General features: G+C 52.2%; 1 protein-coding gene across 12 annotated transcripts in view; it reads left to right on the top strand.

Moving 5' to 3' along the window:
* Positions 1-26212, top strand: part of TSC1 (TSC complex subunit 1) — a 46436-nt gene extending 20224 nt beyond the window's left edge. For 11 of the 12 annotated variants that reach the window (XM_040482746.1, XM_040482756.1, XM_040482754.1 and 8 more), the window contains 19 exons: positions 399-551; positions 2951-3095; positions 4615-4769; positions 5139-5212; positions 11368-11543; positions 12247-12362; positions 12679-12790; positions 13276-13394; positions 14985-15054; positions 15701-15805; positions 16064-16622; positions 17650-17693; positions 18279-18445; positions 19317-19499; positions 20363-20473; positions 21377-21499; positions 24308-24495; positions 24578-24739; positions 25091-26212. In XM_040482746.1, coding sequence (XP_040338680.1) covers positions 399-551; positions 2951-3095; positions 4615-4769; positions 5139-5212; positions 11368-11543; positions 12247-12362; positions 12679-12790; positions 13276-13394; positions 14985-15054; positions 15701-15805; positions 16064-16622; positions 17650-17693; positions 18279-18445; positions 19317-19499; positions 20363-20473; positions 21377-21499; positions 24308-24495; positions 24578-24739; positions 25091-25604 — 3276 coding nt within the window. In that variant the 3' untranslated portion in view covers positions 25605-26212. The remainder of the gene's footprint in view (positions 1-398; positions 552-2950; positions 3096-4614; positions 4770-5138; positions 5213-11367; positions 11544-12246; positions 12363-12678; positions 12791-13275; positions 13395-14984; positions 15055-15700; positions 15806-16063; positions 16623-17649; positions 17694-18278; positions 18446-19316; positions 19500-20362; positions 20474-21376; positions 21500-24307; positions 24496-24577; positions 24740-25090) is intronic. The other variant, XM_040482757.1, reaches the window with a different exon arrangement.

The raw sequence follows: 26212 nt of genomic DNA, 5'->3' as shown, positions 1-26212 counted from the left end.
CACCTGATTTGTATTTGGGGCCAAACCACGCGGACGGGGCTCCGGCGGCAACAAGTGGCTACCGCGGGATCCCTCCCAGCTTCAGCGACCCTCCGCAGGCTTGGGGCCAGTGGGTACTGGAAGAAGTGGCTGATTTGCACTTGACGAGAGGGTCCAGGAAGGAGCCTGCTCCCCTTTTTCCTAGACTTGCCAACTGACTGCCTTGTCTCAGGCCAAACACAACCGCATTTCGTTTGCCAGTGTGGTTTTTAAAAATCTTTTGTTTGATCGAGGTCTTGAGGGGCTGGAGTAAACCATCGCTACCTTGGTTCGTGTGACCTCCATATGTTCACGTGAGGATCTCCTCCCCCTGCCTCCCAGCCTGGCTGAGACGCGCGTCCCCTCTTTTACATTTTCAGCACCTCCTGGACAAAATGAACGACTGTGTGGGCAGAGCCGCCTCGCGGTTGCCCGCCCTGTCGTTGCTGGGCCACGTCATCAGGCTGCAGCCGCCCTGGAAGCACAAGCTGTCTCAAGCACCTCTCTTGCCTTCTTTGCTCAAATGTCTCAAGGTACGATGCGTGCAAGGGTTGGGACGGAACGGCTTTCTGAATGTCGTTTCTGCGAGTCTCGGTAACTGTAAAGCAAGCGAGCTAGACTTTGAGAGTTTAGGAACTTTTAGTGTCTGGCTTTCCTGGAACATAAGGTAATCCACAGTTGGTACTCAGTAAGTCCTCCGAGCGTCCCGGTGACGGTCCCGTATCTTCTGTCCAAGCAAATGTGGCAACACTTCGGGTCGGTTCGAGACGACATTATCCCAGCCCTCTTTTTTTAATTTTTTTTTTTTTAACGTTTATTTATTTTTGAGACAGAGACAGAGCATGAACGGGGGAGGGCCAGAGAGAGAGGGAGACACAGAATCCGAAGCAGGCTCCAGGCTCTGAGCCGTCAGCACAGAGCCCGACGCGGGGCTCGAACTCACAGAGCCGGAGATCGTGACCTGAGCCGAAGTCGGACGCCCAACCGACTGAGCCACCCAGGCGCCCCAATCCCAGCCCTCTTTGATTCCATCGTTGTCCGGTCTTCCCTCAGTTAAGCATCTGGATTCTCTTTGGGGGAGCCCTTATTTCTAAATTCTCGTTTAGCGAGTACAAAAATGGCCAAGCGCTCTTTTTAACCATTTGGGAGTGTGTTTTAGTTGTAGCTGTAATTACAGTTTTGTTGATAGAAGGCCTACTGAATCGCATTCTCCTTTTTGCACTAAATTTAGTGCAATTTGTCCACACAGTGAGTCACAACCTGAATAGAACTCTAGGTTTTAGTTTTGACAGTGGCTTGCTGAAATACTCAAGGCTATTTGCCGAATCTGTTCTAATTCCTGGACTTGTTTCCTATCTATAAAGTAAGAAAATGTGGTGAATGTTAACTGCCTGTACCTCACAGAGACGTGAAAATATCCAGCAGTATTTGTTTCTGGGTGGCAGTACCTCTGGGTCATCTGATACGACAGATCGATTCTTGTCTCTGCCAACAAGGGTAACTTTCGTTACCCCTAGAGGTGGATCCCAAGGAGTCACATTGGTAGGGTATCGTAAAAACAGGCATTGAACGTTAAGAAAAAAATAGGAATGATTTTAAAAACTTAATTTTTTTAAGTGAATGACTTTGGTGAGACTATAACTCCATTTTGAGGCACACAGCTTAGTTCAGATTGTAAAATACTTACCTTTTCCAAATGGGTGAACTTTAAAATTACTTCTGGACTGTTAGCCAGGCCCTGCTAGACTATTTTCCTCGACAAAATTAGGGTCAGTCCTTTTTACTGGAACTGGTTACGTAGTCTTGATTCAACTACCAGTATTTTCGTTCTTCGTGTTAGATAGATACCCGCCGTGACGAAAGGCTTGGTGCTTAATGTGACAACTAAATCTATTTGAGACTTTATTTCCAGACTTGTAGATTTCCTTTTTTAACGGGAATAATGAATGTCTTAGCCTGCATGGCAGTCTTTTGATCAATATCTTGTTTCTTAAATCTGAATTCTAGTTACTTGGCAAACATCCATGATTTAGTGAGGGGTCAGGTGAGCAGCGGTAGCTATTCTGAGTTGACTCAATCTGTTGGGTGTTGTGTCGAGTGTCTTCAATTGGCCTGAAGTTACAAGACTTGCTGTTTAACTAAAGACGTGGTCAGAGGTCACCGTGTCTTCTTTTATCTGTTGGTCTGTGAATGCTGCTGTGGAGTTGAGCGATTAAGTAGACTTGTTAGCATAACGCTAATTTTTTCTTAAATTATATTTCTGTTGTAATCCTTTAAACGATAGTGAAATACATGGGGCACCTGGGTGGCTCAGCCGGTTGAGCGTCCGGCTTCGGCTCGGGTCACGATCTCACGGTTCATGGGTTCGAGCCCTGCGTCAGGCTCTGTGCTGACAGCTCGGAGCCTGGAGCCTGCTTCGGATTCTGTGTCTCCCTCTCTCTCTGCTCCTTCCCCGCTCGTGCTCTGTCTCTCTCAAAAATAAATAAACATTAAAAAAAATTTTTTTTTAAAAGTGAACTACTCGATAATATGTAGCATTTTTGAAATTGATTTTAAAAAGTAAATATTTTTGGATTTGGTTAAATGAACAAAACCAGTAGCGTTCCTTTGTTCTGTTAAAAAGCAGCCTGTCATGCTTCTGTCCAAGTGCTGTAAGTACAGCATCCTCAGGCTGGAGGACTTGGGCGTCCTCAGGTCAGGTTGAAGTTCCTCTCCCAGATGGGTTTGTCTAGGGGCATCAGACTCAGTACAGTCAAGTCTGATTCAGTATTGTTCCCCCCAAACCTGGAGGATAAGGAAATGAGTCTGTGGTGGGGGGGCTCTAGTTTGTGATCCCCTTAGAATTTAGAGCAGTTTCTTTGTGTGTTGATAGTGCTGATCCGAATGCTGGGCCTGACAGGTGTTTCTTCCTGCTCGACCTTTCCTTCTGCAGGTGGACACCGATGTCATTGTCCTCACAACAGGTGTCTTAGTGTTGATAACCATGCTACCAATGATTCCACAGTCGGGGAAACAGCACCTTCATGATTTCTTTGATATTTTTGGCCGTCTTTCGTCGTGGTGCCTGAAGAAACCAGGTAAAGGTGTCCTTACGTGCCTGTTGTTCCCTACCAGGTAGATGCTTTTCTTACCGATTTAACAGGTCATGAGCTATAAGGGAAGGACAGGTAGAATTTTCTAGCTGGCATGGGTGGTCGTCACTAACCAGTTGAGGAAATACGTTGGGTGCGTCCACTGTCAGCACGAATAAGAATCAGGACTGTGGGACACCTTCCTTATTTTGCCGGCTCAGAAGGATCAGTTGTCAGAGAAACTGGTAGGATGTAAAACTTCGTAGTTGTCGGTAAACTTCAATCTTATCAAAACACCCTCAATCCATGTCGTGGCAGTACAGGACTAAGCTTGTGGAACCTTTTGGTCTTCCTCTGCTGGTCTCTTGTCACAAAACGCAAACCTCTGGTTCTGGGAACGTGTCTACTGTATGCGGAGGAGGAGGAGGAGGGAAAACGCGGTGTGTCCCGAGTGGGGCGCTCGTTGTGAGCGTGGTGGGATTTTTTTCCCATGTTGGCAGGTAGTCCAGCTCTATCAAATGATTCCGAAGCTGTGGGCCTGTGATACTTGGGATCTTTTGGCGAGCCCGGCACCAGCTACTCCTGTTGCAAACATGAAGCATTAAGCCACGTGACACCAGAGGCTGTAGCTTCCTGTAGGGAATTGAGTAACAAGTACAGGAGCCGCGTGATGCTGGCTTCTTCAGTAGGCTCTTCTTGGGAGGAAAGGGGTGGTCTGTCCGCTGTTAGGGAGGAGCTTTACGGACGCTGTGGACCTTGGATTTTCTGCGGGGTCTGCGTGAGACTCGATGAACTAAGTGCTGCTGACTTTCCCCCACTCTCGGCTCCTTAGGCTGGTTTCTGGATAATAGGTTTTTCACTCTGTAGTTACAGATCTGCATAGCTAGGACTACACACCGGTTGCAAAAGGATCTGTCAATTCGTTCGGCCAGTATTTGAGCTCCTGTGACGTACCAGGCGCTGAGGGCCCAGGGCTGAGCGAGACAGTGCTGTTCTCAAGAAACGCTGCTGAACAGGGCAGTGGAGAAGTATCATTACAAATTTTAGTGGGGGGGGGCTTCCGGCCGGCTCAGTCGGTAGAGTGTGAGCCTCTCGATCTCGGGGTTGTGAGTCTGAGCCACGTGTGTGGCCTAGAGTTCGCTTAAGGTTTAAAAAGAGGTTTTAAAAAAAACCACAGCAAATTTTAGGGAGAGTGATTATCATGAGAAAGGTCAGTGTTGTGAGAATGTCAGGTGGAGACTGGAGAGGACCGGAGGGGTTGGATCGGTAGGAGCCTTTATGGGTCACTCTCGGTAGATTGGAGTGTATCCAAAGGCCAGAGGGAGCCACTGATGGATTTTAGACGGGGTGTCGGAGGTGCTCGGATTTGCATCTCAGCCCAACACGCTCGCTTGCTATCTTTGAAGCGAGGTGGCGGTAAGTGACCACAGGTCGTGCTGGCAGCCACGTGCTCACGCCTGCTTTGCACTTTGCACACATCGCCTCGCGTCCAGCTGAGTCTCCTGTCTGCGGTCTCCCGTTTTAGGCCACGTGACGGAAATCTATCTTGTCCATCTCCACGCCAGCGTCTACGCTCTTTTTCATCGCCTCTATGGAATGTACCCTTGCAACTTTGTCTCCTTTCTACGCTCTCACTACAGTATGAAGGAGAACTTGGACACTTTTGAAGAGGTGGTCAGGGTAAGTGAAGACCGCCCATTTGATACTCCGCGTCCCGTGCACGCGGCCTGCGGCTCGGGCTTCCGTGTTCAGAGGTAGACCGATTTTGAGCAGAAGCTCAGCTTCCCCCGCCCAGCCCCAGCCCCAGCCCCAGGCAACCGCTGACGTGCATTCTGCCTTTGTAGACCGGCCTGTCCCAGCGAACGAACGTTTCCCAGAAACGGAAGCACCCCGTACGTGGTGTTCTGGGAGTGGTGTGACGTGTCGGGTCCACCCAGGCTGTGGCGGGCGTCAGGGCCTCGTTCCTTTCTATTGTCAAGTAATATTCCATTGTGTGGAGATAGCGCAGAGATTGAGCTTTTTGTAATTTGTCACCCCAAACTCTTCTAGCCGATGATGGAGCATGTGCGAATTCACCCGGAATTAGTGACTGGATCCAAGGACCACGAACTGGACCCTCGAAGGTATAGAAATGAAGCCGGCGACTCAGAATTTTGCAGCATCTCCCTGACAGGTTAATCATGTGATCTAGGCGATGTCCTAAATGGAGGTATTATTTGGAAATAGAGGCCCTTCTACTTAGGGAATCACAAGAGTTTTGAAGGACTGGTACAGCTAAAACTTTGTATGAGTCTAAAACACATTCCTCGCAGGCAGAGAATAACTCTTTCCGCAGAGTGGAGGCAGGTGCGGTGCGGACAGCTGTCCTACAGAACCCCGGGAAGGCTCCCAGCTCGGTGGTGCCCGTGACCGTGTGAGGCAGGCCATGCGGTGTGTGGTTGAAAACAAGTGGATTGTGGCAAGTGTGGATGTTGAGTTGTTAGACTCCGCCTGCGTGGAAGCAGGCCACTGCCATCCTCCGTGGGACCCTGAGAAGTTTCTGGGTGTGCTCCCTGGAGAAATTGCACCTGGAGGCTTCCTCTTTGAGGGTACCTGGCGTGGGGGAAGGCAGGGCTGAGTCCAGACTGAGAAGGGAAGGGAGTGACGTTCTCTGCGTGGATCTGTGAGAAGCTCAGCTCCTCCCCCAACTTTTCTCTGGCTCACAGCTCCCTCGGCCGAGGCTTGAACCCCTTTTGGGGAAACTGGTCCACAGATGCCAACATCTGGGGATCTCCCACTGCCCGGTCCTCTCACGGCGAACCTCACCCCGCAGGCCCTCTCTCTGCCACTCGGAGCCTCAGTCACCGTACAGCCACTTACTGTGTGTGAGAGATGCTGGCTGTGGAGAGGGAGACAGAGTGTGTGTGTAAAGTTTAACGTATCACGTGAATACCTGTGCGTGCAGCCACCGCCCGGCGTCACAGATGAACATTCCCAGCCGTCTTTCTCCCTGTTCCCTGGCCCACTCGAGGGAGCCCACTGTTCTTGCTTTTATGTGGATCGTTCTTTCTTTTCTTTAGAGTTTGACCGCATGTATTGTTGGGCTTTGGAAAGCTGATTAGGAGGCCAGGCCAGGCTAAGGAAAGGGCAGTCTTGTCACCATTAGATGAAGGTGTGCAGGAGACGCGAGGAAGAGCCCAGTGTCTGAGCGTCCACCCGGCTTCCCTCACTGAGAGTTTAGCAGAGCCTCTGGAGGGGAAGCCGGTGGGCAAGGTCATTCCCGAATGAGTCCCGAGAACCCGGGCTCACCGGAGTCCGCGCATCTGGCAAGGCCCGTGGCGAGGCCGGCTCCTGGATGTGCTGCCGGAGCCTGGCAGCTGTGGCTCGGCTCACGGTGGCCCGCCTCCAGGAGCGGGTCAGAGCAGTGTCCTCCTGGGGGGCCGATCCAGGCAGAGAAGGGAGAGCGGGGCCTCAGTCAGTGCTGAATCAGGACCGACTGAGCACAGCGCATCCGGGCCGGGCTCGCCTGCACGCTGTGTCCCTCCATTAAGCAGATAGAGCGGTGGCAGCGGGGACGTGGCCGTCTCTCGCGCCTCGTGCATGGCTTCGTTCTGCCCCTCCCTGCCCTCCCCTGCGTCTCGTGGCTTTTTTCCCCGGTTTGCTCTTGTTTTCATGGAGCTCACCCTCTCGTAGCCTTGAGAGAAAGGAAGCGGCTGCCCGGCGGGATGCACACCTCTAGTCCTCGTCATCCCGCACTCGGAGGGCGTCATTCCATCGCCACCTTGCCGCCAGTGTTGCCGTCGAAATCCAAAGCTGCTCTCACTCCTCGCCGGCTGTGCTGTGTTGCTGTGTTCTTCTCTGCGGGAGCCTGGAGAGTTCTCCTTGCTCTCACATTCTGGCACTTCCTGGTCAGAGTCTGTTCTCATTATTCAATCTGGAAACTCTTATCTTTAGGCTCTAGGAAACTCTCGTTCGTTATTTCGTGCTCGATCTCCTTCCCTCGTGTCTGGCTGGCACTGTTGGTATGTGGATCGGGGCCTCAGAGAGTGGTTCTTTGCTTTTCTTTGCTCCCCTGTTTTCTCGTGTCTTGCTCTTTGGCTCCTTCTAAAGGTTTCCTCGTTTTTAGCATTCAGTCCTGTCGCGGCTACATTCCCATTCCTAGCGCCGTGTTTTGAACGTCTGAGAGCTTTTTACGGTTCTCCGAATGCTCCTCTTTACGGTAGCTGTTTTGGGTTTCAGGGCTACAGCCTTTCACGTCTTGGAGAAAGCTGAATGTTGTTTGTTCCCTGTGTAATCCATTGACTCCTGTTCTTTTGAAGTCTTCGAGGCTTTCTGCAAAGATCTGACAGTCTGCCTGCGTCTGGGTAAGGAGCCAGAAAGATCTGTTCACAGGGTGGGGCTCACTGCCTCTGAGCTCCCGCGTGTGTCAACCTGAGCATCGCTTGGAAATAGTGACGTCAGTATCGAGTTTGCTGGCAGAGTTTTTGTGGAGGAGGGTCTTCTGCTCTCTAGCCTGGGGAGGGGCTGGCTGCCACTGAGGAGAAGAGGCTGGTCGTGGGAGGGGCTGGTGGTCTCGACATCCGGAGTGGACACGCTCACCCTCAACTCTTTCCGGAGTAGCTCAGTCCCGAAACCGTGTCTTATCCTTTCCAGAGAATAGCCCAGATTTCTGCTGCCCGGGAGCATTGAGTCGGGGAGGGGACCTCGGGACTCTAACTGCCCCTCCAATAGTTTTCACCCTGTCGTCCCGATGCTAACTGGCCTGTCTACCTGTGCTCCTCTCCGGTTCCAGAAGGACTTGATGTGTAAAAATTCTTTACCTTTTGAAGGATTCTGCAGTATGAGTCAGCTTGAGTTTTAGCTTTGAGACGGCGGGAGCTTAGGGCTCTGCTTTCATGAATTTGTGGCGTCGGTCACCTCTGGGCCGTCTGCCTTCCAGGTTCAGGAACCTGTCGTGCTGCTCTCTCTTCTCCCATTCTTCTCCTTCTCGTAGGTTTATATGAAGAAGAAACGAATCCCTACTGTAGGCTTGGTGGGTTTGGGAGGCTGTACAGTCGGAGGAGTATGTTCAGTCTAGGATATGAACTTGGAAGTCTCCCAGGCCAGTTTAGAGAGCCTTGCTCCCTTCGCGTAGGCAGGGGTCATCTGGCTTTTGGAGAAAGCTCTAACCCAGAAGACAAGAGACCAACCTCAAGAGAAAAAGGGACTAGAAAGGAACCGTGATAATACAGAGATGGCGTAGCCACTGAGATGGGGCGTTTGAGCACATGGAGAGGTCAGAGTGCCACGGAGGGGAACATTCAGAGACTGAGAAAGAGCGCTTGAAAATGACAAATGAGAGCTACTACAGTAGATACCTTGACAACAGTCCTGGAAGATAGAGTTGAGAGTGTCTCAGAAAACAGAATGAAAGAATAGAGAGGAGGAATATTCTGAGCAGAAAGATACTTAAAATAACCAGTCCGGGAAGTCTGACATCTCATAAAAAAAGAGTTTTAAAAAGAGAGGAGAAAACTTTTGTGGGGTAAGAAGTTGTAAAAGACATAGTAGAAGAAAATCTCCAGACGGACACGCGTTTCCAGATTGAAGGGCTCACCTGGCACCCGGCCGCAACCAGTGAGAAAGAATGCTCCGAAGTCTCAACGTGGTGAATTCAGGACACCAGGGATAAAACTTTGAGAGAGAGGAAACACCAAAATGCATCATAAGGATAAAGTCGGAATGGTGTTAGCTTCTGAGACTGACTGAGATGAAAGGGTTTTCCACTTAGAATTCTAGACCTAGCCAAACTGCCTCTCAAGCGTGATACTTTTAGCTATGCAAGGACTCCGGTTTACCTCCCACCTTCCCCTCCTCAGCTAACTACTGGAGCACGTGTCCCATCAAAAGGAGAGGAGAATCGGGGGAGACACAGGGTCCAGGAAACGAGGGGGCCTGACTTAGGGTCGTGGTCGAGGGAAGTCTTGGGATAACACTGCATTGCAGTGCTAAGAACAACCGGTCTCAACTGACGTGGGAGAGAGAGGGCTCCAGAAGGGAGCTATTTAGAGAGAGGGTAATAATTCTGGCAGATTATTTGCATATCGTTATGTAAAAATTACACTAGGCATTGTTTCAGAGCTGTTAGAGTAAATTTAGGAAGAATTATAATAGATATACAGAAGACTGAGAAAAAGAAACAGAAAAATCCAACCTCCGGGACGAACTAAATCGAACAGAAAGGGAAATCTCGTGTTACGCTCTTCGGCTAACGCGTAGTACTTACATACTCATAATGATTGTCGAAAACCGATTTTGAGACTAAACCAACACATGATACACATCTATTGAGAGCATCGGGGAGGAGGGAAAAGGGTGTAGGGAAGTGGCCTACCTCGTCACCTACTGTCACAGGAAGTTAACAGATGATATGTGATCTGTACATCAGGAAATTGAGAGCTCAGAGCATATTTAGAAACACGCAGGCAGGGTACCAGTTCGGCCGACAGAATTGGAAACAGCTGCCAAAGCGCTTGAGGGGCGTGGCATGGGAGGGGCCTTTTAACCCTACGAAGACTTTTGCAACTACCATATTTGACTGAAGGTCAGATGCCGTGGAGTACTTCTGTTTCGTGTTCACCCGCGAAAGAAAAAAAGATGCACAAAAACTGACACCCAACCGATGAGATTTTTACTTCCTGGTTTCAGAGTACGGAGAGTCCCTTTAAGAATCGAGGAAAATACTGTGAGTGCACGTATTCGTGACGAAGTCAGACATCTGAACGCATTCCTACTGTGTTAACGATTCTCACTTTCTTCTCTCAAATCGACGTTCCTACCTAAGCAGCCCGACCCTTGCTCTCACTCCGTCCCTTTGCCGGTCACGCTGAGAACACACCAGGTGGAGGCTGCTGCCCATGCACACAGACACCACGGACAGCGAGCACCCGCGTAGACCAGATGTGTGGCAGTGACCTCGAACGTCTCTCCTCTTGGGGATGCCGCCTACGGCCTGGACTCTTGTTCTGTATTTGAGATCCCATTTTCAGCATCTCAGATTGAAGAACATTCTAGAACAGTTGTGGAGGAGGAGTAGATGTTTTGTTGGGGTAAACCCACGGGGTGCCCTTAGTGCTGGGCTGCTTTTCTGTAAAGTTGGGAACGTGAAAATGAGAGTCTTGCCGGATTACTACTTACTTAGGAACTTGTATAGCGAAATTACGTGGTCTAAAAGGAAGTTTGTACTGGAGCAGGTGGATGCTGCATTCATCGTTAGGGCTTTGTAGAACATTTGGCAAATGTTGAACAGGTGGAAAGGGGAAAGACTATCACTCTTGACTTCAGTTCTTTTAGTTGGAATACTTAGTGTGGTCATATCCATCACTTGGTGGGCATATCTCTGAGTAGTTTTGAATCTCTTCTTCATTTAAGCTCATACCCTGACCATCTTATGTCACTGAATCTTTGGAAACGTGATTTTTCCAATCAGCTTTAGGAAGGTGTAGTTTACATACACTAAGATTCGTCAGTTTTGTTAAGTTCTGACAAAAGTCCGGTCACAATAACGAATGTTCCGTTGCCTGCAAGGTTCCTTCGTGTCCTTTGTGGTCGGTGTCCTTCCTGACTCTTGGCAGCCATTGACCTGCGGAAAGCATGCTTTTTCATGATGGTATGATCATTTTTCTTCTCTAGAATATGTCTCCGTGGTTTGACTTTGGGTTACTTCTTTTTTTCTTTCTGCCCTATAAGCTGTGCTGGGTATCGTCCATCCTGATGTGTGTCGATTTCCGTAAGCTAAAGCCTAGAGGTGTAACTGTGGATCACGTGACAGGAATCTTTGGACGATCTTAAACACGTTCTCATGGGCGTTCTCTGGGTTTGAATCTTTCTGTGGCGTCTTCCCGGTCTAGCGATGGATTAGAACTCCCCAGCCTTCGATTAGTGACCTCGAATCAGCCTCTGCTCTCTGGCAGTTTCCAAGTCTCCCTGTTCTTCGATGCCCTCTGTTCTGAGGGAGATTTCCCCCTAGCGACCGCTCTGTGTAGTTTGTTCTCTTTTGAGGCTCTTTCTAGTCTTTTGTTGATGACGTTTTGGTTTCAGATTCGTTTCTGATAATCTGATGTCACCATTTTAAATAGGGAGGCCTTAGGTTTGATTCTTAGCGTGCCAGTACCGTTTACTCTTTGGGCTGGCATGCTTCAGCCTCGTCCTTGGCCGGTCCTAGCTCTGTGCCCGGCCCCGAGTTAGCATTCTTAAGCCTTTGGTTGTTTGAGAAAATGGATTACACCTTGCATTTCTTAACTTGTGTTGCCTTCTCCAGGTGGAAGAGATTAGAAACGCACGATGTTGTGATAGAGTGTGCCAAAATCTCTCTGGACCCCACAGAAGCCTCGTATGAAGACGGCGACTCTGTGTCCCCCCAGGTGTCAGCACACTTTCCTCATCGTGCGGCCGATGTGGCCGCCAGCCCTTACGTCGACACGCAGAATAGCTGTGGTGAGAGTGACTTCGGTTCTTACTGCCCTACAGCTTTGTCTCTGGAGAACACCGTTGATTTTTGTCAACTTCATTGTCTCTTCCCGGAGTAAGACTTCACTTCAGCTCCTAGGAACGGTTTCCCAAATATTTAAAATTAGAATTCGCCTCCAGTTTCTCCTGATTAATTCCTCTGTCCCATTTAATTTAGAGTCCCACATCCTCGATCTCCTGTATCTCCCACCCGACAGTTTGCCAGCAGACTTGGGAGTGGGTTTTTAACGCGTTTCCGAAAAGGAAAAATACTCGGCTTCTAGGCAGGGAGTCTTTCTACATTCATTACAGGCAGTTGTAGTGAGGCCCTGCGGGCTGTAGCACTGACCCAGTTCCAGTGAGTCTGGACGACGTAGAATTGGTTTCTAGAAAAGGTGGGCTTATCCACAGGCAGTACCCATTACGGGTATCATCCCGGCTGTGCTTTCTCAAGGCTGTGCTTTCTCCCCGCTGAAGCTTCCTTGGACATCAGCCCTTACTGAACCTTATTTCCAAAGAGCATTTAAAGAGCCGTGTAGACGTTACTTCATCCCTGGTGCCTTGGGAGTCCCCTTAGTTTTTTTTTAAATGTGAATATCATCTAATGGTTGAAAGTGCCGTAATTTTTTTCTTTTCCAGAATAATCTAAAGTCACACACTAACCTGCTGTGCTCTTGCCCTTTCATTGTAGGGAGTGCTACCTCGACCCCTTATTCCAGCTCTCGGCTGACATTGTTAAATACGCCCGGGCAGCCACCTCAGACTCTGAGTCCCCCATCAACACGGCTGTTGACTGAGCCGCCACAAGTATGGTGTTAAAGAGCGTGCCTGCTCGCTTCTCTCCTTGCTGGGGAAGTTGCCCATTTGGGTCGGGATTTAGCATATGGTTGGGAAAATCTGACACTGCTCATTTTAGGACTTGTTTTCAAGGATGCGTGGTATTAGGGCAGTTAGTTACTGTTGCCACTTGGGTTTCTCTTGGAGTCTAGATTTACAGAATGCGTCTTGTCTCACAGTAGAGCCTTAATAAGATGCCTGTTTCTGTTTCGTCTTGGATAGAATAAGGGTTGGGGATGGCTTGGTGCTCATTTCCCATTGCTGACGTGCCTTATTAACTTCCCAGGCTACTCTCTGGAGCCCGTCTATGGTTTGTGGTATGACCACTCCTCCAACTTCTCCTGGAAACGTCCCACCTGACCTGTCACACCCTTACAGTAAAGCCTTTGGTCCAACTGGTACGTGTGTCTGAGGCTGGACTCGGTTGCTTGGTCTGGGCCTGCTGGGTAGGGCAAGGAACTGTCTCTTAGGTCCGATAGTGAGTTTGGGCTGCTGACAGTTGTAAACCTGTTTTTGTTTTGTTTTGTTGTTAGAGAGAGAGAGAGAGGGCGCAAGTGAGCGAGAGGCGGGGAGGGAGGAGAGTTGGGGTGCGGAGAGAAAAAACGAGGGCTCACCTGGTGTGGGGCTCAGACTCGAGAACCGTGAGACCATGACCCGAGCCGAAGTCAGACACTTAACCGATTGAGCCACCCAGGTGCCCCAGTAAACCTGTTTTTGACGCTTGATGTGAACCTTGGGGCTTTAAGAACATAGAAGGTGGACCAAGACAACAACTCTAGATCCCTAGAAAGTTAAGTCTGGCGGCTTTCTTTACAGTCCAGTTGGAAAAAATTCAGAGTTTTCTAATAGGCTTAGTGATGGCGTGTGCGTCGTCTGTGAACAGGTGGAAAAGGGACTCCTCTGGGAACCCCAGCAACGTCTCCTCCTCCAGCCCCACTCTGCCACCCGGACGACTACGTTCACCCATCCGTCCTGCAGGCCACGGCCACGCCCCCCAGGAAGGTACGCTCGCGCTTGCCTGCGGTCCCTCTGCCTGCGCACGGTGACCCATGGGCAACCTCGCCCTGGGAAGGAAGCTTGTTACGTCAGGTGGAGTCTGGACCTGAAACGTGATGGGTTTGGATCAGAACAACTGGAAATACTGGCTAAAGGGCAGCTCTCGCGCTGTGATCTGCTGACCCCGGGACCCCAGAACCCTTTTCGGGGACCCAGTAGGTCGACTGCCTTCTCAGTAATACTAACCTGCTCTGCCGTCCTGACCCGGTCGGCGTTTGCTCTCGCGTGCAGTATGGTGGGCGGGAACAGCCGGCCCCCCGGCACACATCAGGGCGGGCGCCAAACCGTCCGGGGGCATTGCCTCCTTCTTCCTTAACGTGTTTCTTCAGTTTAAGGGGGGGAAGATAAAAAACCAAAAACACCAGTACCTTAAGAGTCTCTATAGAAAGCAATAAAAGTGATTAATTTTGTGACATCGCGACCCTTGAGACCACGTACGTTTACGATTCTCTGAGATAAAACACAAGCTACTTCATGGGCACTGGTGCCGTTACTTGAGTTGGTGCTGGACCAGCTGCGTTTTTCATGGAGCGCCGGTTTTATTTGAAGGAACGGTTGACAGACAGACAGACTGCGGTTACGTAGACCTGAGTAGGAGACAGGCCATTGCTTACGTGACCAGCTGAGCCTGTCACTTCAAAATAGACGACGCACAGTCTTTGTTGCCAGTGATAAAATTCACCTCTCAGGTGAGGTCAGGATACGAGATGGCTGCTCTCTGCTACCATGATCTGGATGGTGTCCCCGAGACTTTTGTGATGAGACCGGAAAGTCCTGGGGATCTTGGGGAATAATTGAGTTTTCGATGTCGCATGGTGAATATTTGCACGTTGGGGAGCTCTGCGCCACGTGGCGAGCCAGCGCCTTTCGAATGTTTCCGCGTGTGGCGTTACCAGAGGCGGCGGACGTAAAGGTGCGTTCGGGGTACAGAGCAGGCCAGTGGATTCGAACACGGGACAAAGGGCAGGTGCCACGGCTTCAGAGTCCACGCTGTACCTAAGTTCACGAAATGACTCCGTCAGGTCTCGGTGTGATAGGAAAGATTAAGTCTTTGCGTGGCTGCTTAACACGGGGCCTAGCGGCGTTGCCAGGGTAGCGCGTGGCAGGGCTACAGGGAGAGGCAGGGCGGGAATCTGCCGTCCAGCCGGGACAGCTGGCGACACGGAGGACGCTTCAGTCTTCTCACTCGAGTTCTTACAGTTCTGTGTTGGGAGCTATAGTCGCGTTTCATAGAAGGTTATGTCGTTCGTGTTTACGCGTAGTGGGCTTGTTCTTTTTAAGTGAATTATTAAGTGTTTAAAAACTTCTTGTTTTGATTTCTAATACGGTTGACTATCAATAGATAGAACCCCATAAAGGAAAAGCTCACGGAACTCTCAGTTCTTAAGACTCTAAAGGCATCCTGGTACCAAACACTTTGAGAACCAGTGAGCTAAACTTGAAACTCCTTCGTAACGTGTTAGGGTATTTCTCTTACATAAGAGAACACGTACGCAGTTTCATGCCTTGTCACGTAAATGATGCCTGTCTTTTCAGGAAGAGAGAACAGATTCAGCAAGGCCCTGTCTACACAGACAACACCATCTTCCGAATGACAGAGGATTAGGTAAGGTCTCTGGGTAACGCTAGGCGTTGCTTGTCTCCTCTTGGGTTAGATGTGGAAACAAGAAAATTCTGGAACACCACAAACGGTGAAGCCCAGAGATAATGAAACGTAATCAGTTCTAAAAACCAATCTAATAATAACATCCAAAAAAGCGCTTTTAAGCTATTGCGGTGGAGTGCCTGTGTTTTGCACTGGTCAGACGGTTTTATCTGTTCCCTGAGACCTTAGAATAGAGGATTTTGGGGGCGCCCGGGGGCCGCTCAGTGAAGCGTCCGACTCTTGGTTTCGACTCGGGTCATGATCTCACGGTTCGTGAGTTTGAGCCCCTCGTCGGGCTCTGCACTGACAGTGCAGGGCTTGCTTGGGATTCTTTCCCTCTCTGTCTGCCCCTCCCCTGCTTGCTCTCAAAATAAATAAAACTATAAAAAAAAAAGATTTTATTTTCTGTGGGATTAATTTTCCATACCTTTAATTAGACCCTTGATTATAGCTTTCTGGAGTAGCTCCAGGGAGAACCGCTCCGAGTGCTCCTCCATGCACTCGGCAGGACGAGTCGTGATGGCCATCTTCTGCAGTGGAACAGCTTTACGGTTGTGGGGGTTACTGGTGTGTTTTTTTGACTCGCCTTGTCTTTGTTTCTCTTTAGAAGAGCTATCTGGCAGCAAAGGTTCTGTCACTCTCAGTGACCTTCCAGGGTTTTTAGGGGACCTGGCCTCGGAAGAAGATAGTGTTGAAAAAGATAAAGAAGAAGGTGAGGTGTGGGATTCTGGGCTTGGACGGGATCGCCACTCGATGACAAAGCGCTCATTGTGCCCTAAAACCGGGATTTAGTGTCGACGCTCCCAGGCTTGCTGGGCTTTTCTTCTCTAGGGGGTAGAAGATGGGAGTCTCGTTCTGGGTCTTACGTGTCGCTCCGGGTGGCACTCGGCATCACACAGCCCCGCACGGCCCGGCCTCGCCCAGATGGCCCGTTTACAGTGGCGCCTCCTGTCTCCCTCCCTCCTCTCAGCGGCAATATCTAAAGAGCTCTCCGAGATCACCACAGCTGACGCCGAGCTCCTGGTTCCTCGAGGAGGCTTCGACTCTCCCTTCTACCGGGACAGTCTCCCGGGCTGCCCTCGGAAGACCCATTCGGCCGCCTCCGTCGCTCACGGCACCAGTGTGAACCCTGAGCCTTTAAACTCCTCCCTGGACAAGCTTGGGCCTGACGCACCAAAGCAAGCCTTTACTCCCATAGATCTGCCCTGTGGAGGCACCAGCGAGAGCCCTGCCGGGAACAGGGAGCGCCAGGCTTCGCTGGAGACCAACATCCTCACTCCCAGCCCTTGTAAAATCCCGCCTCAGAGGGGTGTGGGCCTTGGAAGTGGGCAGCCTCCCCCTTACGAGCATCTTTTTGAGGTGGCGTTGCCAAAGACCGCCCATCACTTCGTCGGCAAGAAGACCAAGGAACTGTTAAAGAAAGCGAAAGGGAACGCGGAGGAAGACCGTGCGCCCTCTACCTCCCCAGTGGAAATACTGGATAGACTGATACAGCAGGGAGCGGACGCACACAGCAAGGAGCTGAACAGGTAAGGCCCCGGCCCGTTCTCTTCCCTTTCGATGTCTGGTTTCATCAGAAAATACAGGCAGTCAGGGACGGACATGGGACTCGTTCCCCGTGCTCATGGAGGCAGCTGGCTCCCCCGTGTCTGTCAGTGCCCTTCCAGTCTGGCGCCTCTGCGCGTGCGGGACTGTGTCGCGTCCACGCGCACCTGACCGCGGCGGTCCCGGGGCCACCGACCTGTGCCGCCGTACCGTGACGAAGCTCAGACACATTCACGGCTGCTCCGAAAATCGGAGGATGAGGTTGTGGTATTCAGGTGGGACAGGGAGGTTTGTCCTGGCGTTTCCTTATCTAGCTGTAGATTGTTCTTTCTGTTTTGGTGACACAGCTCCTTGGAGGGAAGGTAAAGTCGGCAGCATTTCAGTGCGAGGCTGGGGTGGCCTGCCCCCTCCTCCACACCCGCACTCACACGTAGGGTTTCTTAGACGAATCCTGTCCAAGCCACTGTTCCAACCCTTCATTTATTACCTTTTGCACCGGTTAGCTAGGGAGGGGGTAAGGGAATCCCCAGTCCAGAGCCTGAATCCTCTGCTGTTGCTAAACAGGGTCTCTCATATAATAACCTCAGGTGGAATTTGACAAGAGATTTCTCTTTTTGAATGAGATGTGGTGTAACACGCTCAGGTAAATTACCTACTTTCTCCTTAAACTTGGCTACTTGCCTGTGTAGTGCAGTGCAGAGGGTTGAAATAGCCGGCAGTGTGTTTGATCACTCTGTCGCCTTGGAGAGCCGAGCAAAGGCCGGCCTGAGCGCGCACCGAGCGAGGGCCCCTCCACCCTGGAGACTGGGTCCTGCTTGGTGTGGGCGCCGGCCCTGCATCCGATGTATGCTGCTGCCTCGAACTCCCCACGGCCCTGGCGATTGGAACTTTCTTATCCCTCTGATGCTTTGACCGCAAGGAAGGGCTCTAGCCTTGCTGCACTGAAAGGCCCGGAGGAGGTTTCCCAGGCGAGCTCGGTAACTTTGTTTCACCCCAAACCTTTCTTCCTAGGTTGTCTTTACCCAGCAAGTCTGTCGACTGGACCCACTTTGGAGGTAAAGTTGTTACTTGAGCCCCAAACCCAGCCTGTGTGGGTCCTGTGTGCTTGCCGCCTTTTCTGTCCCTGGAGGAGGCATGCGCTGTAGGAACGGGTCTCCCCCTTGCTACGGCTCCAGCTGGCATATCTGCTTGGCCTCTAGCGTGTCAGGTGTTGGGAAGCCAGCATTTCCTACTTTTGACAAGTGGCACATGGCAAGTGCCTGTGAGCAGGAGTGCAGAACGTGCAGCCCTCCTGCCGGGCTTCCCTCGAAAAGACCCCAGGGAGGCCAGTGGTACCAGAGACGTGCCTGGGGGAGAGCACGACGGGAGGGAAGAGGGGAGCCTTGAGTAACGGTGTGGGAAAGTCCCCGGGAGTCCTCCCGCATCGTACCCTCTTGTGTTCCTTTAAAGCGGAGATGGGTAGTGAGTCGTCTTCCCCTTCTAACGAATGGCTGTTGCCAAGACCCACGTGGTCGTGTGCAAAAGGAGTGCTGATCTGTTTCTTGAAGAATTGCGTTTCTTGGGCTAGTAGCCATGGGAGGGTCTCGATCGAACCTTCTGTAAAAGGCATCTCTGCCACCCTCCCTCTGCTTTAAAATCAGGCTCTCCTCCCTCAGATGAGATCCGCACCCTCCGTAACCAGTTGCTTTTACTGCACAACCAGCTGCTCTATGAGCGTTTTAAGAGGCAGCAGCATGCTCTCCGGAACAGGCGACTCCTCCGTCGGGTGACCAGGGCGGCGGCTCTGGAGGAGCACAACGCCGCCATGGTGAGCATCCAGGGGAGGGGGGGGTTGGGGCGGCGGCTCGGCCGAGGCTGCGTGTGGTCTCGTGTCAGCACGACAGTCTGCACACAGCAGCAGCTGCGTCGAGGCCCGGGGGTTCAGGCCTAGCTGTGCTCCCCGTGGGGCCAGGGGCCGCCGCTCGGTCTCCGAGGCCGAAGCGTGACCGGCCGGATCTCCGAATTGGCTTGCCGCCCTCGGACACCGTGGGACAAGGGACCTGTTTGTTTGTGCGTAATTGGCTGTGATGACAACAGGGCCAACGGATCATTTTGTTTCTCCAAATATGAAACCAGCTCTCCTAAAGCTGTTCTATGGCAAAAATCTTGTAGCACAGTTGAGAAGCCAGTTGGACCTAGAGGCTGAACCGTGGCTCTACCACTTACCACCTTAGGAAAGTGGTGAAGCCTCTCGGAGCCTCTGTTAGCCGTTCTGTAAAATGGGAATGAGAACAGCAGCACTTGCCTTTTAAAACGTAAAGAAGTCACATGACTGCTTGTGCGGTGCCTGGGTGGGTAGTTGGTAAACGTTCCTCGTTTTTAGTGACCTCAATTGATAGCGTGTATGAGAGGTCTTACACCAGAGCTGATGGTTAGGGCTTTTGAAGGTACTAGGGGCAGTCGGCCCCTGGGAAAATTTCTTCTGGCATCTTGTGATCCGTTTGCTACTGTGAAATTGGTTAACCCTTGACCTCGAGCCACGCTGGACAGTTGTGAGCTGGCGGACGCTGGGCCCGGGGTTCCCGTGGCAGGGTGGCACGTGGCCGTCTGCATGAGACATCCGCGGTATGCCTCGTCCTCGAGCCTCACCGCCCACGGTGGCAGACGGCTAAAATGATCACATCCTTGGTCCCCGTCAGAAAGACCAGCTGAAGTTACAAGAGAAGGACATCCAGATATGGAAGGTCAGTCTGCAGAAGGAACAAGCCAGAAACAGTCAGCTGCAGGAGCAGCGAGACACGATGGTGACCCAGCTCCACAGCCAGATCAGACAGCTGCAGCACGACCGAGAGGAGTTCTACAACCAGAGCCAGGAGCTGCAGGTGCGGGCGGCCGCCGGGCGGGGGCTAGCCGAGGGAGGGCGCCAGGGCGCCTTGTCCGTCGCAGCCAGCACGCGGGCTCTGGTCTCCGATGCCACCGGACGCGGGTTTCACGTCAGGCAGGGCTTCCCAGCTCTCTTGGTTCCTACAAGCCTCCCTTGGCGTTTGGGGAACTTCCCTGGCGTTCCGCAGCCAAGGGAGACACCTGACGGTTCCGCTCGTTGAGCAGATCTGAGCGACTTAGTATTTACGTCCTGATGACGCAGTCGCTGTTTGAAAATCACACACGTAAATTTTACATTTTTTTAAATTTCGTTTTTAAATGTCCACAATAACTGACCAGTGCCGTGCCTGCCCGTCTGGCACCGCGTGGAGTCTCAGATCTTGCAATCACATTGGAGACTGGCGCCCTCATTTCCTGTTTCACGCTGGTTTTCACAGGGCGATTTTTATCCCCGCAAACACCCGAACCCTGCTTTGCAAAGATATGACATCATCCCCAGGGACTAGCGAGCACATCTGATCCTGAAACCCTGAACTGCCTCCGGGGCGTAGTGCGCACAGTGACCGACAGATGTCACTGCGTTTCCCTCAAACACAGTCTCCTCATGGCGCCGCTGTGAGTTTGCTCTGCAGCCCCACGACTCTGCGGTGCAGATCTGGGGTCCAAGATCTTTTCGTTCTTTTGCCAAACAAATCAGGAACTCCAGAAATGAACCGTAGCTAAATTTTTGAAACTAAGAAACTAAATCCCGATGGCCCGAGAAGAGTAGAGCAGTAGGGAACCTGGGCTTTCCCGCTTGTCTGTGGGCCGGTGCCGTGGCCCACGGGTTCTGTGTAACTTCGTGGCCTGTCTCTTTGGGCAGACAAAGCTGGAGGACTGCAGGAACATGATCGCAGAGCTGCGTCTGGAGTTGAAGAAGGCCAACAGTAAGGTGTGCCATACCGAGCTGCTGCTCAGTCAGGTCTCCCAGAAGGTAAGAAATGGGGCGGGCGCGGTCTGTTCTCACACAGCTTGCTGGCGCGCTTCCTTGCAATGGGGCCTGTGCGCCGGTGGCCGGGGTTCCCCCCAGGGTTGGCCTCCCGGCCCCACCCCCCCAGGGGACGCCGGGCAATGTGTGGAGGCGTTTTTGGTGCTACCGACGCCGAGCGGGCAGGGGACTAGTGCTGCTAAACCCCTTCCAGTGTGCAGGACGGTCTCCGCAGCACATCTGTCTGGCCTGAGCCAAGTGGGCGGGGCGGTGGGGGGAGGGGGGCAGAGAGCGAGGGAGACGCAGAATCCGAAGCGGGCTCCGGGCTCCGAGCCGTCAGCGCGGAGCCCGACGCGGGGCTCGAACTCCTCAACTGCGAGCTTGTGACCCGAGCCGAAGTCGGACGCTCGACCGACTGAGCCCCCCAGGCGCTCCGGAACTCTTATTTTTAAATCCTCGTTTACATAAACTTGAAAAGTTGGTTCACAGAGATTTCTTGAGCTAGGATCCCTCCCTTGTTGGGATTCACTGCACTGTGTAGAGATCACTTATGAAGGAAATAAGTGAGTTTTCCTGGGCTTTAACCCTGGACATCGTGTCCCTGCGGTGACTGTCGTACGCACGCCTGTCCTCTCCGGGCATCTTGTGGGTGGCCACTCTGATGACATGCACCTGGGCTGCGTCCCCTTTGCACAGCACAGTTTTGAAGTGCTCTTCTGCCCATTTTCGTTGCCCTTGGACGCCTTCCTCTCCGCCAGCCGTCGTGTGAGGGGATTTGAAGCCGAGGGAGCGGTTATCGTGCCCGAGCCCTGAGATCACGCGCTCCTGGCTGGGTGCTCTTTGATGCCCACTGGCCTGCGTTGTGTCGCGGGGTCTTTCACTTTGCCCGTTTCTGTGCTGTGGTCACAGCTCTCGAACAGCGAGTCGGTCCAGCAGCAGATGGAGTTCTTGAACAGGCAGCTGCTCGTCCTTGGGGAGGTCAACGAGCTGTATCTGGAGCAGCTGCAGAACAAGCACTCGGACACCACAAAGGTAGGCCCGGGCTCGGGGAGCCGGGCTCGGGGAGCCGGGCCCGGGGCGGGGGCGGGGCTCGTAGGACACGTTGGTACAGATGTTTCCTGAGAGCCCGCTCAGTGTTCTTGGCGGCCGTCTCCCCGCGCCCCCGCCGGCCTGCTGGGGTGAGCGTCCTCGGCCGTCGCACGAGCTGATGTCCCCCAGCTGGCTCGCTGTGAGACTAAGTCAGGTGCAAGTGAAAGCAGCTCGTGGGAGTTGGTACACAGTGGCTGGCAGGGTCTCTCTTCTGCCCGTGCCCGCCCCGAGAGACGGAGGGAGAGAGACAAGGAAAGGACGGGGAGCCACTTCTGTTGAACAGAACTCTCAGGACTGGGGGCATATACCAGTGTACGTAACTTTTCTTCCTTTCAACGTTGGGTTTAATTTCAGCAGATCGTGGTTCAGTTCTGGCAACAAGGCCGGCATCGGGATGATCTTACGTTAATTAGCGACTCACCCGTGGTGTTGAGGCAGAAGTTTTGTGTCACTTTCTAAATAGCCTCGGGTAATGTTAGCGAACGAGTTGGGAATGAGTTGGAATGGAATTTTAATGGTAAATGTTCAGATGCTTCCTGTCACTAACTTCTCCATCACACACAGGCTTTCTTTTCAGGATTTCTCGGGCTTGTGCTTTGTAAAGCATCTTTCTGGGCCAAATGTACAGAGTAGGCTTAGGAGCAGAGAGAGGTAATTTTCCTAATAGAGTTACCCCTTATTCCTCAGCTCCTCTCAGCTATCAGACTCAGACTCCCTTTAGTAGGACGTTTAAGTGTGGAACTTTCTCTAGAAACCAGCCACCAGTCATTCTGGAAGTCTAAGGGGTTTGGAAAAGACAGAGGGGAGACAGACCTCAGGACAGGACAGCCCCGAACATCCTTATTACTCATACGCATTCCTGACGCCCCCGAGAGTGCCGCTGGGCTGGCCTCTGTGCTGCTGTCCTTCGGCTGGAAGGCTTGTACTCTTGGGGCCCCGAGCAGGCCACCTGGCCTCTTTGGGCCCCGTTTCATCGTCCCTGAAATGGACGTGCTGACCCTGACTTGTAGCAGTCAGGATGCCTGCCGCCGTAAGCAGTAACAACAAGAGGAACCAAATTGGCTTAACGATAAGGAGTTGCATTATTTATTTCGCTTGACAAGAAGTCCCAAAACAGGTGAGTCCCGGGTTGGTCAAGTCAGCAATTTAGGGACAGCATCAAAGAGCTCAGTTCTGGGGTGCCTGGCTGGCTCAGCTGGTGGAGCATGTGACTCTTGATCTCGGGGTTGTGAGTTCGAGCCCCAGGTTGGATGTAGAGATTACTTAAAAGCAAGAAACCACAAAAACAAAACCCAGTTCTTTCCGTCTCCGGCACTACCTGACCCATCGCGGCACCCTCGTCCTCGGACTCACTGTGCTGGTGGTTGCGAGGCGTGAGCTGCGGGTGCAGTGGTCACAGGTAGACCCCACGACGTCCCACGGAAGACGAGAGGACGCTTCCTGCGGGTCTCACACCAGACGTCCCACCCTTGTTATCAGCCAGGGTTGTGTCGTGTGTGCCCATCCTTAGCTCAGTCGTTGCCTTGAACCTGCCAGGATTTGCCCTTGGGCCTGGAGTCAGGCTTTCTGCTGTTCAGTCAAGTGGGGGAGGTGGGGTGGGTATCTGAGAGGTTGGGCACGGCCGGTAGGTGTTGGTGTAGCACGTCACGGGATGATCGGGAGGGTTAGTGGAAGCACGCGGATGTTCCGAGTTCCGTACTTTGATTCTCCATGAAGAACTGCTGTCATTTATGTCAGAGGTCTGATTTGTTCACCTAATGTGAGCAAGTCTGGAGCCCTTGGGCACAGCCAGCATGGCCATGTGATCTGGCGCCCAGTTCTGAGCTTAAATCTGTGGCCTTTCACGCCAAGAAAGCATTCACCGTTATTCTTTGAGGCCCACCTCCATGGAAGCTCTTTGCCTTGTTCCTTATGGTGTATCTTTTTGAGAAAAACAAATCTATGTAAGTTATATGTGTATCTTTCCACGGTAAAAACGCACAACGCAAATGTAACACATGCTTGTTAGAAGAGCGTTCTTTCTGTGTCTTTTCTGAGCGTGAGTGTGCACTTGTCCTGGGTTCAGCTGGTTTAGTCTGTCAGCAGGCCGGCCATCTGCCTGGCGGGATCACCAAACCTTATGGGGCACCTGATCTGCCAGTGCCGTGTTGCCTGAGCAACCCTGCCAGGCCGGGCCATGCCCACCAGCTTTCCCTTCGTCAGGGTGAGGGGAAAAGAAACAAACAAACACACAAACGAAAAAAGACCCGCGACACCAGTATGTTGAAACTATAACTGAACGTTGGCCTAGTTTCCTTTGATGCTTGTGAGTGTCAGCGTTTGCATAGTTGATCCTATTCGCATGGTTTTATAGTTTGCTTTTTAAAAATCCTTTTACTGATGTATAAACTGTAAGTTTATTAAAAACTTATGAAATGGGCCTTAACTCACTTAACTGTTTTCCTGACATTTGACTTAACGGTGCTTCCAGTGTTTTGCCCTTCTCAGTATGCTGAGATGATTCCTTTTGTGCCCAAATGTCTGTTTGTGGTTCAGATGATTTCCTCAGGGGTAGATTTCTAGGAAGGGGTATTAGATTAATACTTACCGCCGGCTTACTTTCCAAAAAGTTGTACTAAGTCAGATTTCCACCAGGACTGGCCCAGAGTACCTTCTCAGTGCTTACCGCCTTGGTTTTCCAACATGGACGTGGCACGTTCGTTTTCTAAAAAGACTAACTCCAATCGCCCCCCCCCCCCCTTTTTTTTTTAGGAGGTGGAAATGATGAAAGCTGCATATCGGAAAGAACTAGAAAAAAACAGAGGCCACGTCCTCCAGCAGAATCAGAGGCTCGACACCTCTCAGAAACGGATTTTGGAACTGGAATCTCACCTGGCCAAGAAAGACCACCTTCTTTTGGAACAGAAGAAATATTTAGAGGATGTCAAACTCCAGGCCAGGTAACTCCCACGGGGGAAGGTTTCTGCAGTGATGTGTGCGTTAAGCAAAGCTTCCTATATTCTGGGGCCGCCTGTGTTTCAGAGGACAGCTGCAGGCGGCAGAGAGCAGGTATGAGGCTCAGAAGAGGATCACCCAGGTGTTTGAGTTGGAGATCTTAGATTTATACGGCAGGTTGGAGAAGGACAGCCTCCTGAAGAAACTTGAAGAAGAGAAAGCAGAAGCAGCAGAAGCGGCAGAAGAAAGGTAAGAACAGAGGTGGCGCCAGTCAGCAGCAGAACAGGGCCCGTGTCGTGGGGCGTAAGGAGCCGTCCCCCTGGATCAGGCGGGGCTGTGGCACTTCGGTTTCCTCTTGCTCACGGCTCCCAGCGGTCTCTGTGCGTCCCTGTCCTTGGCCCTGAATCGCTGGATGTGGTCACAGAAGTGCTCACGTGTGCGATCTCCTCTGCTGTCCCTCGTCGTGACTCGGTTTCCCTCGTTGAGACCTCATGCTCGGGCTCTCCGTTCTGAAGCGTGACGTTCAGTGTCCGCGTGCGTGCCTCCAGAACACAGGCGCTGCCAACACCACCCCTTTTGTCCTCCCCGGCTTTCTTACAGGCTTGCCTGTTGTCAGGACGGCTGCTCGGATTCTGTAACAGGGCACAACGAAGAGGCACCTGGCCACAACGGTGAGACCAAGCCCCCCAGGCCCGCCGGTGTGCGGGGCGGCGGTGGAAGCAGAGGGGGCGGCAGTGGCGAGCTCTCGACCCCGGAGAAGCCCCCCAGCCAGAGGGCGGGCCCGTTCGGCAGTCGGTGGGAGACGACCACGGGAGAGCCCGCCACCAGCATCCCGACCACCGTCGGCTCCCTTCCCAGTTCGAAAAGCTTCCTGGGCAGGAAGGCGCGAGAGTTATTTCGTAATAAGAGCGAGAGCCAGTGTGACGAGGACAGCGTGACCATCAGTAGCCTTTCTGAAACGCTAAAGACAGAACCGGGCAAAGACCCGGGTGCGGAAGGCAAGGCCCCCCCGAGCCTAGACGGCCCGCACCCGTCCCCCCCGACCCCGGACAGTGTTGGACAGCTGCACATCATGGACTACAACGAGACTCATCATGAACACAGCGAAGGATGACGGTCAATCAGTGTTAACTCGCAGACTGCTGGCGTAGAACAGGAGGTGTGAATGCACGTTCCCAGGCCTCCCCATTTCCAGGGTCTGGGTGGCTGGCTCACGCCATGGAAATGGGCTGCGGGTCCTTTTCACAGTTGACTGAATGCAGAACGGTTTTTGGATCTGGCATTGAAATGCCTCTTAACTTTCCCCTCGACCCGCTCCCCGCCCTGTCTTTCTTTTACCCAGCAGTGTGGGCTAGTCCGAGGGTCAGTGTGGGCTAATCCGAGGGCCAGTCCGTGCTCCTCAGTGGCTTCACTTTCTGCCTCCCCCGCAGTGGTTGCGCCCTTTGAACGTGTGCAATATGAGGCCAAATTTAATCTTTGAGTCTAACACACCACTCTGTCCTTTCCCGAAACTCAGAGAATGGGTTGGCTCTCCGTTAGCCCGGGTCACTGGTGGTGTTGCAGGTAAGTCTGGTTTTGTCCCTTTCCACGAGGATGTGGCTCGAGAAGCTGGTCACCTTCACGTGGAAGCTTTTTTACGTGAGACTTTTTCCCTGCTTTTGGTTCTGAAGTTCAGCATCTAAAGCAGCAGATCTAGCCAAACAAAGGTTTATTCACCCTTAA

The sequence above is a fragment of the Herpailurus yagouaroundi genome, unplaced genomic scaffold (genome assembly GCF_014898765.1).
Source record: "Herpailurus yagouaroundi ecotype Mexico unplaced genomic scaffold, PumYag 160, whole genome shotgun sequence".
Classification (NCBI taxonomy): Eukaryota; Metazoa; Chordata; class Mammalia; order Carnivora; family Felidae; genus Herpailurus; species Herpailurus yagouaroundi.
The sequence above is the reverse complement of the archived record's forward strand: the minus strand, read 5'-3'. Positions and strand labels throughout refer to the sequence as shown.